Raw genomic sequence first — 13,322 nt, 5'->3', positions numbered from 1 at the left:
ACAGAGTATAGTGACATGGTCTGCCAACTGTGACCAGGAAGTCACTAGGGAGTTAGCCCTCTTGGTTCTACATATCATCTTGGTTAAGATTTACAGATTCAAATAAAATGGCCAGCTGCCACTCATGTATAACATTTACATTTTAGTCATTTAGCAGACGCTCTTAACCAGAGTGACTTACAGTTAGTGAGTGCATACATTTTTCATACTGGCCCCCCGTGGGAACCAAACCCACAACCCTGGCGTTGCAAGCGCCATGCTCTACCAACTGAGCTACAGGGGGCCTCTACTCCTCATGTTACAAAAGGCTGGGATCTTTATACAGACACACCACATCCCAACACTTCAGATTTCATTTCCATCACAGTTGCTTTTAATTCCCTGATCCATTACATCCAAATTGCAAATGTTTGTCTGCGCCCGAGTGACGCAGCGGTCTAAGGCACTGCATCTCAGTGCTCGAGGCGTCACTACAGACCCCCTGGTTCGATTCCAGGCTGTATCACAACCGGCCGTGATTGGGAGTCCCATAGGGCGGCGCACAATTGGCCCAGCGTCGTCCGGGTTTGGCCGGTGTAGGCCGTCATTGTAAATATAAATTTGTTCTCTACTGACTTGCCTAGTTAAATAAAAAATAAATCAACCAATGACGGGTCTGGAAAATGCTCCCACCCACTCCGCCTCCTACTGCCGTCCAATGGGAGTGGCCCTCGGAAGCTTGTGCCCCTGCCTTGGCACTCCCAGTGGGTGGCACTTAGCACACTACCAGATCCCTCAACCATTCAGCTCTAAAACCATCTGTTTCTCGCTGTCATCCCAGATTACACCCGGCTCTGCAAAACGCACGGCTGGGGAGAACTGATCCACAGGATACGTCCCAAATGACGTCCTCTTCCCTTCATAGTGCACTACTCGCTCCGGTCAAATGTAGTGCACTCTGTAGGGAATAGGGTTCCATTTGGGATGCAGGCTACAGCCAAGCAAGCCCACCGCCTTCACAGACCCGCTCAGTGACACTGGCACAGTAAAAGCAGTGGAGGTTGTGTTGAGATTTGGGTCATTCCACTAAATGTTTACATTCTGTTGAACTTGATTAAAAAACAGGTTTTCCAAGAGGTTAAATAAAAAAAAAGCATAGACTATAATAAATGCCTATTAAAGTAACAGGGTTGATGATTCCATCTTAAATCAGCCATGAATCCCCTTGTGACAGGGAGAATGGACGTTTGTTGTGTGCAACAGGGAATTGAACGCCTGATGAACGCTCTGCATGATGAATAATTGGACTATTAGAGGTTCAATCTTTGTTTAGATTATGTTGTTTTTTCAGGAATGTTTTCCTTTAAAAAATATTTAAATATTAAGAGGAGAGTTCAGTTCACGTAACAGGGTTGACTTTAAAATGAGGGACATGCGTAAATGAATCACTCATCACAGGGTTGCTGTCACGCTCTGGCTCCGGGACTGTGTAGTTTGAGCCAGGGTGTATTCATTTGGCTGTGTTGGGTATAGGGTGTGTTCATTTGGTTGTGTTTGGTTTTGGTTGTAGTGTCTTGTCTCGTCATGTGACTCCCAATCGGAGGTAACGAGTGTCAGCTGTCGGCTCGTTATCTCTGATTGGGAGCCATATTTAAACTGTCAGTGTTCACCTTAGGGTTGTGGGTTTTTGTTCCTAGTCAGTCATTGTCACTGTGGACTTCTCGATCGTGTTTTGTTTTGGTTTTCGTGCTTTAATTAAATAAAGTCATGTTTATTTCACACGCTGCGCCTTGGTCTACTCCTTCTCGTCAAGACGATCGTGACAGTTGCATTCTCCATGTGGTCAATATTAAAGGGCACTTCATTTAATATAACATGCCTCTAAAATCCAATATTGGCGCACAATTTCTACTGAAAATATTAAAGGCACTCTTTTCATGGAACGACCCAGTAACATCAGTGTGAACTGGAAACTGGGGAATGTGATACCCGCCAATTTGGCTCTGTAGGAAAAGAGCTCGGATGAAGAAGTCCCAAAGTCCCACTCTATTGGATTGGTTGACATAACTAGCCTCTGTGAGACCTTTACAGGCTATCTCAATGAGCTAAGGCGGGTTGAATACAGGTAATGGCGACATCTTGCAGGTTAAATCCTACACTGTATATATGTATATATGATTTACCGTTATATATGATTGACCTTTATATATATATATATATATATATATATATATATATATATATATATATATATATATATATATATATATATATATATATATATATATATATATATATACAGTTGAATTCTGAAGTTTACATACACTTAGGTTGGAGTCATTAAAACTCATTTTTCAACCACTCCACAAATGTCTTGTTAACAAACTATAGTTTTGGCAAGTCGGTTAGGACATCTACTTTGTGTATGACACATGTAATTATTCCAACAATTGTTTACAGACAGATTATTTCACTTATAATTCACTGTATCACAATTCCAGTGGGTCAGAAGTCTACATACAATAGGTTGACTGTGCCTTTAAACAGCTTGGAAAATTCCTGTCACGACTTCTGCCGAGGCTGGCTTAATTCCTGGTTCGGGCAGGCTTCGGCGTTCGTCGTCACCGGCTTACTACTGCCGATCCCATCTCATCACTCCACTTGTCATGTCATGTCTTGTCAATCACACACACCTGGTGCTCATTCACCTAATTAGTATACAGTGGGGAAAAAAAGTATTTAGTCAGCCACCAATTGTGCAAGTTCTCCCACTTAAAAAGATGAGAGAGGCCTGTAATTTTCATAATAGGTACACGTCAACTATGACAGACAAAATGAGGGAAAAAAATCCAGAAAATCACATTGTAGGATTTTTTTTAATTTATTTGCAAATTATGGTGGAAAATAAGTATTTGGTCAATAACAAAAGTTTCTCAATACTTTGTTATATACCCTTTGTGGGCAATGACACATGTCAAACGTTTTCTGTAAGTCTTCACAAGGTTTTCAGACACTGTTGCTGGTATTTTGGCCCATTCCTCCATGCAGATCTCCTCTAGAGCAGTGATGTTTTGGGGCTGTCGCTGGGCAACACAGACTTTCAACTCCCTCCAAAGATTTTCTATGGGGTTGAGATCTGGAGACTGGCTAGGCCACTCCAGGACCTTGAAATGCTTCTTACGAAGCCACTCCTTCGTTGCCCGGGCGGTGTGTTTGGGATCATTGTCATGCTGAAAGACCCAGCCACGTTTCATCTTCAATGCCCTTGCTGATGGAAGGAGGTTTTCACTCGAAATCTCATGATACATGGCCCCATTCATTCTTTCCTTTACATGGATCAGTCGTCCTGGTCCCTTTGCAGAAAAACAGCCCCAAAGCATGATGTTTCCACCCCCATGCTTCACAGTAGGTATGGTGTTCTTTGGATGCAACTCATCATTCATTGTCCTCCAAACACGACGAGCTGAGTTTTTACCAAAAAGTTCTATTTTGGTTTCATCTGACCATATGACATTCTCCCAATCCTCTTCTGGATCATCCAAATGCACTCTAGCAAACTTCAGACGGGCCTGGACATGTACTGGCTTAAGCAGGGGGACACGTCTGGCACTGCAGGATTTGAGTCCCTGGCGGCGTAGTGGGGTACTGATGGTAGGCTTTGTTACTTTGGTCCCAGCTCTCTGCAGGTCATTCACTAGGTCCCCCCGTGTGGTTCTGGGATTTTTGCTCACCGTTCTTGTGATCATTTTGACCCCACGGGGTGAGATCTTGCGTGGAGCCCCAGATCGAGGGAGATTATCAGTGGTCAGTGGTCTTTTATGTCTTCCATTTCCTAATAATTGCTCCCACAGTTGATTTCTTCAAACCAAGCTGCTTACCTATTGCAGATTCAGTCTTCCCAGCCTGGTGCAGGTCTACAATTTTGTTTCTGGTGTCCTTTGACAGCTCTTTGGTCTTGGCCATAGTGGAGTTTGGAGTGTGACTGTTTGAGGTTGTGGACAGGTGTCTTTTATGCTGATAACAAGTTCAAACAGGTGCCATTAATACAGGTAACGAGTGGAGGACAGAGGAGCCTCTTAAAGAAGAAGTTACAGGTCTGTGAGAGCCAGAAATCTTGCTTGTTTGTAGGTGACCAAATACTTATTTTCCACCATAATTTGCAAATAAATTCATAAAAAATCCTACAATGTGATTTTCTGGATTTTTTGTTCTCAATTTGTTTGTCATAGTTGACGTGTACCGATGATGAAAATTACAGGCATCTCTCATCTTTTTAAGTGGGAGAACTTGCACAATTGGTGGCTGACTAAATACTTTTTTCCCCCACTGTATGTATAAGTGTTCCCTCTGTTCCCCTTGTCTTTGTGAGTGATTGTTTCATTGTGAGAGCGAGTAGCTCGGTTGAGCTACTCTTCCATTTGTTATTGCCAAGGTGGATTATTTCCCTTCTGATAGTTTTGTATTGGCGCTGGGTTCGTTTTATTTATGTAAACGGAATAAACTCTGGACTTCGGTGTTTTACCTCCTGCGCCTGACTCCTTCATTCACACCTCATCACAGAATCACTCACCTGCTGAATGGATTCAGCAGGAGAAGACAGCATGCCTGGAGTTGTGGCAAGGGTCCAGGAGCATTTCCTCGATGCTGGCCAGCTTGGGGGAAGCGATGGATCGGGTTCTTCAGGTAGTACAATGCCTGGAGAGGAGAGGACCCGATCTATCGAGACCAGCTGGTCAACTGGATCCAGCCACCTACACCCCAGACCCTGGAGGGATCCAGATATCCCGGCCACCGGCGTTTGATGGGACGGCAGCGCGATGTAAGGGTTTTCTGCTCCAACCAGAGTTGTATTTCTCCAGCATCAGGCCGGCGCCTCGTTTCCTGCCTTTGTGGGAGAGCCCTGGAGTGGGCCAATGCGGTGTGGAACGAGGGAGGTGCCGCGTTGGAGGACTACGGGGAGTTTGCTCGCCCCTTTTCGGGCTATTTTTGATCACCTGCTTGAGGGTCGAGAGGCGGGCAAACAACTGTTCCATCTGAGGCAGGGGACGAGGACCGCACAGGACTACGCGCTGGAGTTCCGGACGCTGGCAGCGAGGTCTGGGTGGAACGAGTTGGCCCTGATCTACCATTTCCGGTGCCACCTAAGGGAGGACGTCCAACGGGAGCTAGCCTGCCGTGATGCCATGCTATCGTTCTCCCAACTGGTGGACATGGCCATCCGGCTGGACAATCTGCTAGCAGCCAGAGGACGTCCTGGTAGGGGTCTGCAGACTGAGCTGGGGGGAGCCGCCGGTCGAGAGAGCGACAGTGCCACTCTAGTGACAAGAAGGGGCAATCCACCTCACCTCGCAGTCAACATTCCTTTGGGTCTGGAGGCGGTAGGCAGGGTACTCACACATCACTCCAGGTAACGAACACTCAAAATTGTTCAGAGCCCTTTGCGGCGCACTGTACCTTATCTATCTCCTTTCCCGATCACCTGGTAGTTTCCCAGTGTAAGGCGCTAGTCGATTCAGTCGCAGCTGGGAACTTTATGGACAGGGCATTTGCACGCCGGCAAGGCATTTCATTGGTTCCCCTATCCATTCCACTCCCCATTAGAGCACTTGATTGTCGACCATTAGGGTCCGGGTTGGTTAAGGAGGTTACTGTACCAGTCACCATGATTACACAGGAGGCGCATGTTGAGCAGATCACTTTTTTGATGATTGAGTCTCCTGCTTATCCTGTAGTCTTAGGTATTCCATGGTTAGCCCTTCACAACCCCACTTTTTCATGGCCATAGAGGGTTCTTACGGGGTGTTCGCGTGAGTGTCCGGGTAGGTGTCTAGGTGTTTCCGTTGGTGCGACCACGGTGGAAAGTCCAGACGGTACCCCCACTGTGTGCATTCCCCCCGAATACCATGATCTGGCGCTCCCATTTTCCAAGATGCAAGCAACTAAATTACCACCTCATCGGGAGGGGGATTGCGCGATAAACCTTCGGGTAGACGCTGTACCTCCCAGGAGTCATGTGTATCCCCTGTCGCAGGCTGAAACGGAGGCTATGGAAACATACGTCACAGAGTCCCTGCGCCAGGGGTATATACGTCCCTCCACTTCACCTGCTTCCTCGAGTTTCTTCTTTGTGAAGAAGAAAGATGGCGGTTTACGCCCGTGCATTGATTATCGACCACAATTTAGTTATATTATCGACCACAATTTAGTTATCCTCTTCCCCTCATTCCTTCAGTGAATGAGTCAATGCATGGGGCCCGTTTTTTCACCAAATTAGACCTCAGGAGTGCCTACAACCTGGTGCGTATTCGGGAAGGGGATGAGTGGAAAACCGCATTCAGCACAACCTCGGGCATTATGAATACCTGGTGATGCCCTACGGTTTGATGAATGCTCCATCCGCTTTCCAGTTGTTTGTGAACAAGGTGTTTCGGGACATGCTTGGTCGCGGTGTGGTGGTCTACATCGACGACATCCTGGTGTATTCCGCAATGCGCGCCGAGCATGTGTCCCTGGTTATCAAGGTACTGGGCCGACTGCTGGAGAATGATCTTTATGCCAAGGCAGAGAAGTGTGAGTTTTTCCAGCAGTCAATCTCCTTCCTTGGATACCGCATTACTACCACAGGTGTGGAGATGGAGGGAGATCGCATTTCAGCCGTGTGTAATTGGCCGACTCCAACCACGGTGAAGGAGGTGCAGCGCTTCCTTGGCTTTGCCAACTACTATCAGATGTTTATTCGGGGATTTGGCAAGGTCGCAGCTCCCATTACCTCCTTGTTGAAGGGTGGGCCGTCCCGGCTCCACTGGTCTGCTGAGGCTGATTTGGCCTTCAGTAGATTGCGGGGTCTGTTCACCTCAGCCCCGGTACTGGCTCACCCCGATTCATCACTACCGTTCGTAGTGGAGGTGGATGCGTCCGAGGTAGGGATAGGCGTTGTCTTATCCCAACGCTCGGGCACACCACCCAAGCTCCGCCCCTGTGCCTCCTTTTCAAAGATGCTCAGCTCGGCGGAGCAGAACTACGGCATTGGTGATCGGGAGCTGCTGGCTGTTGTCCAAGCTTTGACGGTGTGGAGGCATTGGCTTGAAGGGGCGAAACACCCTTTCCTCGTCTGGACAGACCACCGTAAGCTGGAGTACATTCGGGCAGCGAAGAGGCTGAATCCTCGCCAGGCCAAGTGGGCCCTCTTCTTCACCCGGTTTGATTTCACACTCTCATACATTCCGGGTATGAAGAACGTAAAGGCAGATGTATTGTCATGGCTGTATGACACAGAGGAGAGGCCCAGAGACAACACCCCCATACTCCAGGCCTCATGCATTGTGGCGCCGGTAGTATGGGCGATGGACACGGATATAGCATAAGCATTACGCACAGATCCATCTCCACCGCAGTATCCAGCTGGGCTGCAGTACGTGCCTGCGCTTATCCGTGATCGTCTGATCTACTGGACGCACACGACACCTTCCTCTGGTCATCCAGGTATCGGTCGTACAATGCACTGCCTGACCAAGAAGTACTGGTGGCCTACCTTGGCTAAGGACGTGAGGGTGTATGTCTCCTCCTGCTCAGTGTGCACCCAGAGTAAGGCACCTAGGCACCTCCCAGTGGGTAAGCTACAACCTTTACCAATTCCACAATGACCATGGTCTCACCTTAGCATTGATTTTCTTACTGATCTTCCCCTCTCCTAAGGTAACACCACTATCCTGGTCGTTGTTGATCGCTATTTTTCGAAGTTCTGCCACCTCCTTCCTCTGCCCGGTCTCCCCACGGCCCTACAAACAGTGGAGGCTCTGTTTACTCACGTCTTCCGGCACTACGGGGTACCAGAGGATATAGAGTCTGACCGAGGTCCCCAGTTCACGTCATGGAATGTCTGAGGGTCTCGGCCAGCCTGACCTCTGGATTTCACCCCGAGGGTAATGGGCAGGTGGAAAGGGTGAATCAAGATGTGGGTAGGTTCCTGCGGACTTACTGTCAGGACTGGCCGGGGGAGTGGTCGGTGTTCCTACCATGGGCAGAATACGCTCAGAACTCTCACCGCCACTCCTCCACTAACCTAACACCCTTCCAATGTGTTTTGGGTTACCAACCGGTCCTGGCACTGTGGCACTAGAGCCAGACCGAGGCTCCTGCGGTGGATGACTGGTTTCGGCGCACAGAGGATACTTGGGACGCTGCCCACGTTCGCCTCCAGCGCGCCGTGCGTCGTCAGAAGGCGAACGCTGACCGCCACCGCAGGGAGGCCCCGGTTTTCGTACCGGGGGATCGGGTCTGGCTCTCGACCCGGAATCTACCCCTCCGCCTGCCCTGCCGGAAGCTGAGCCTGCGGTTTGTGGGGCTGTTTAAATTCCTGAGGAGGATAAACGAGGTTACATACAGGTTGTTACTCCCCCTGATTACCGTATTAACCCCTCGTTTCATGTGTCTCTCCTCAGGCAGGTGGTAGCTGGTCCGCTCCAGGAGTCTGAGGAGCGGGAGGTTCCTCCACCTCCTCTGGACATCGAGGGGGCCCCGGCGTACTCGGTCCGTTCCATACTGGATTCAAGGCATCGGGTGGGGGGCCTTCAGTATCTCGTGGAGTGGGAGGGGTACGGTCCGGAGGAATGGTGCTGGGTCCCAAGGAGGGACATCCTCGATCCCTCCTTGTTGAGGGATTTCCACCGTCGTCATCCGACTTGCCCTGCTCCGCATCCTCCTGGCTGTCCCCGAGGCCGGGGTTGGCGCACTGCTGGAGCCGCGCGTCAAGGGGGTACTGTCACGACTTCCGCCGAGGCTGCCTCCCCTCCTTGTTCGGGCAGGTTTCGGTGTTCGTCGTCACCGGCTTACTAGCTACTGCCGATCCCATTCTCATCTCTCCACTTGTCATGTCATGTCTTGTCAATCACACACACCTGGTGCTCATCCCCTAATTACTATGTGTATAAGTGTTCCCTCTGTTCCCCTTGTCTTTGTGAGTGATTGTTTCATTGTGAGAGTGAGTAGCTTGGTTGGCTGTAGAAGCTTCTGATAGACTAATTGACATATTTTGAGTCAATTGGAGGTATACCTGTGGATGTATTTCAAGGCCTACCTTCAAACTCAGTGCCTCTTTGCTTGACATCATAGGAAAATCAAAAGAAATCAGCGAAGACCTCAGAAAAATAATTGTAGACCTCCACAAGTCTGGATCATCCTTGGGAGCAATTTCCAAACGCCTGAAAGTACCATGTTCATCTGTACAAACAATAGTATGAATGTATAAACACCATGGGACCACGCAGCTGTCATACCGCTCAGGAAGGAGACACGTTCTGTCTCCTTGAGATTAACCTACTTTGGTGCGAGGGACTGGTGCACTTCACAAAATAGATGGAAGGAAAATTATGTGGATATATTGAAGCAACATCTCAAGACATCAGTCAGGAAGTTAAAGCTTGGTCGCAAATGGGTCTTCCAAATGGACAATGACCCCAAGCATACTTCCAAAGTTGTGCCAAAATGGCTTAAGGACAACAAAGTCCCTGACTCAGTTACACCAGCTCTGTCAGGAGGAATGGGCCAAAATTCACCCAACTTATTGTGGGAAGCTTGTGGAAGGCTACCCGAAACGTTTGACCCAAGTTAAACAATTTAAAGGCAATGCTACCAAATACTAATTGAGTGTATGTAAACTTCTGACCCACTGGGAATGTGATAAAGAAATAAAAGCTGAAATAAATAATTATCTCTACTATTATTCTGACATTTCACATTCTTAAAATGAAGTGGTGATCCTAACTGACCTAAAACAGGGAATATTTACTAGGATTAAATTGTAAAAAACTGAGTTTAAATGTATTTGGCTGAGGTGTATGTAAACTTCCGACCTCAACTGTATTATATAAATATATATATATATATATATATATATATATATATATATATATATATATATATATATATTTATACTCCAGACTCCTAATATTTCTATATTTATTTTACCTTTTAGATTTGTGTGTATTGTTGTGTATTGTAAGACATTACTGCACTGTTGGAGCTAGGAACACACACATTTTGCTACACCCGCAATAACATCTGCTAAATAGAGCTGTTAAATTCTACAAGCACCTAAAAGGAAGTGATTCCAAAAACTTCCATAACAAAGCCATACCCTACAGAGAGATGAACCTGGAGAAGAGTCCCCTAAGCAAGCTGGTCCTGGGGCTCTGTTCACAAACACAAACAGACCCCACAGAGCCCCAGGACAACAACACAATTAGACCCAACCAAATGAAGAGAAAACAAAAAGAGAATTACTTGACACATTGGAAAGAATATACCAAAAAACATAGCAAACTAGAATGGCCCTAAACAAAGAGTACACAGTGGCACCTGACCACTGTGACTGACCCAAACTTAAGGAAAGCTTTGACTATGTACAGACTCAGTGAGCATAGCCTTGCTATTGAGAAAGCCGCCGTAGGCAGACCTGGCTCTCAAGAGAAGACAGGCTATGTGCACACTGCCCACAAAATGAGGTGGAAACTGAGCTGCACTTTCTAACCTCCTGCCAAATGTATGACCATATTTGAGACACATATTTCCCTCAGATTACACAGACCCACAAAGAACTTGAAAACAAACCCAATTTTGATAAACTCCCTTATCTACTGGGTGAAAAACCACAGTGTGCCATCACAGCAGCAAGATTTGTGACCTGTTGCCACAAGAAAAGGGCAACCAGTGAAGAACAAACACCATTGTAAATACAACCCATATTTATGTTTATTTATTTTCCCATTTGTACTTTAACTATTTGCACATTGTTACAACACTGTATATATACATAATATGACATTTGAAATGTCTTTATTCTTTTTGAACTTCTGAGTGTAATGTTTACTGTTAATATTTATTGTTTATTTCTCTTTTGTTTACTATCTACTTCACTTGCTTTGGCAATGTTAACACACGTTTCCCATGCCAATAAAGCCTTTAAATTGAAATTGAATTGAAATTGAGAGAGAGAGAGAGAGAGAGAGAGAGAGAGAGAGAGAGAGAGAGAGAGAGAGAGAGAGAGAGAGAGAGAGAGAGAGAGAGAGAGAGAGAGAGAGAGAGAGAGAGAGAGAGAGAGAGAGAGAGAGAGAGAGAGAGAGAGAGAGAGAGAGAGAGAGAGAGAGAGAGAGAGAGAGAGAGAGAGAGAATGGCAGGAGATATTATGTAGATTCAACTCAGAAGTTTTAAGTTTTCACAGTAACACACTTATTATAGCACATGGGCAGAAATGATGTCAACAACAAATAAATGTATCTTATGTAAGTTTGTTATTTTACCTCCAAGAGTGGGTCAACTAATATAACTCAAATTCAAACGTATATAGCACTCCAAGGTTAAACCATGAGCATTCAGTGAGTTTTTAGAGCCAAATAGAGCCACAACAGGCCCCATCCCAAATGTCACCCTATTCCCTAAATAGTGTACTTCTGTGGATGAGACCATATGGATTCTGTTCAAAAGTAGTACACTAAACCGTGCCATTTGGGACTTAGCCATATATATATATATATATATATATATACAGAATATGTCTTTATGAATCTGGATGCACAGTTAGGCCTACAGATGACCCTGTCTGTGTGCTTCTGTTGTATGTCTGACTGTTTCCCGATGACCTCTGACTTTTCCCGGTTAAATAACGGTTAATATACAGTATATACAGTATCTACATATGTACCATACTCACCAGACAGTGATGAAGTCATGGGGACCATGGACCTGCAGCAGGGTAAAGTTGAGTCTGACTCCCAGGCCTGTTGCTACGGTGATCAGCCAGGTACAGTCAGCAGAGCTGGGGTACTCCTCCGGATAACCAGGAGAGAAGATGGTCCCGTTGTCTGACGTGATGTTACCCCCACAGGGCACTGGGGAGATGGGGAGGGGGGGGTGGAGAGAAGGAGGGGAGGGGAGGGGAGGGGGCGAGACAGAGAGAGAGGGGGGAGGGGGAGGGGAGAGAGAAAGAGCAGAGAATAAATACCACAGACTGAATAAAACCATACAAAAACCTGATTTCCAGGGGAATCAGTCAAAAAAGGGATTCTCTCTCTCTCTCTCTCTCTCTCTCTCTCTCTCTCTCTCTCTCTCTCTCTCTCTCTCTCTCTCTCTCTCTCTCTCTCTCTCTCTCTCTCTCTCTCTCTCTCTCTCTCTCTCTCTCTCTCTCTCTCTCTCTCTCTCTCTCTCTCTCTCTCTCTCTCTCTCTCTCTCTCTCTCTCTCTCTCAAACTGTTGTCAGGGCTGAAGATTACAAAGAAAGCCTGTTAGCGAGTGAGGACTCGGTTGGAGTGTTCGAGGAAGATAAGGCCATAACCCCCTCCCAGCGGAGGCTGGGGAGGGAGGAATGGAGTTATGGGTGGGTGGGTGGAGTCTACATGGGGCTGGGGAGGGAGGTAGGGTTGGGTGGAGGGAGGGATGGAGGCTATATGGTGCTGGGGAAGGTAAGATAAAGGGGTGGAGGGATGGAGGAGTGGAGGAGTGGAGGCTGTATGGGGCTATTGGGGGGGAGGGAGAGATTGAGGGATGGAGGGATGGAGGAGTGGAGGCTGTATGGGGCTATTGAGGGGGGAGGGAGAGATTGAGGGATGGAGGGATGGAGGAGTGGAGGCTACGTGAGGATGGGGAGGGAGGTAGGGATGGAGGGGTGGAGGCTACATGGGGCTGGGGAGGGAGGGAGAGATGGATGGAGGGATGGATGGAGGAGTGGAGGCTACGTGAGGATGGGGGAGGGAGGTAGGGATGGAGGGGTGGAGGCTACGTGAGGATGGGGAGGGAGGGAGAGATGGATGGAGGGATGGAGGCTACATGGGGCTGGGGGAGGGAGGGAGAGATGGATGGAGGGATGGAGGCTACATGGGGCTGGGGAGGGAGGGAGAGATGGATGGAGGGATGGATGGAGGAGTGGAGGCTACGTGAGGATGGGGGAGGGAGGTAGGGATGGAGGGGGTGGAGGCTACATGGGGCTGGGGAGGGAGGGAGAGATGGATGGAGGGATGGAGGCTACATGGGGCTGGGGAGGGAGGGAGAGATGGATGGAGGGATGGAGGCTACATGGGGCTGGGGAGGGAGGGAGAGATGGATGGAGGGATGGAGGGGTGGAGGCTACATGGGGCTGGGGAGGGAGGGAGAGATGGATGGAGGGATGGAGAGGTGGAAGCTACATGGGGCTGGGGAGGGAGGGAGTGGTGGAGGGCTGGAGAGATGGCTGTGTTTGTGTTAAGGGGTTACTTGCTGGGCCGTGGAGGACACTAGCTGTGTGACAATGAGACAACCCTGTAAGAACAGACTGTCAGATCTGAACTGAACCAGAATCAGAACTGACTCTCAGAG

At 48.0% G+C, this 13,322-nt stretch overlaps 1 protein-coding gene across 1 annotated transcript in view; it reads right to left on the bottom strand.

Annotated features, from left to right (window-relative positions):
* csmd2 (CUB and Sushi multiple domains 2) overlaps window positions 1-13,322 on the bottom strand; it is a 421,278-nt gene that overhangs the window by 160,665 nt on the left and 247,291 nt on the right. Inside the window, exon 38 of the mRNA XM_045225492.1 lies at window positions 11,687-11,864. Coding sequence (XP_045081427.1) covers window positions 11,687-11,864 — 178 coding nt within the window. The remainder of the gene's footprint in view (window positions 1-11,686; window positions 11,865-13,322) is intronic.

This window comes from Coregonus clupeaformis, chromosome 16, assembly GCF_020615455.1.
Source record: "Coregonus clupeaformis isolate EN_2021a chromosome 16, ASM2061545v1, whole genome shotgun sequence".
Classification (NCBI taxonomy): Eukaryota; Metazoa; Chordata; class Actinopteri; order Salmoniformes; family Salmonidae; genus Coregonus; species Coregonus clupeaformis.
This window is presented reverse-complemented; position numbering and strand designations above follow the sequence as displayed.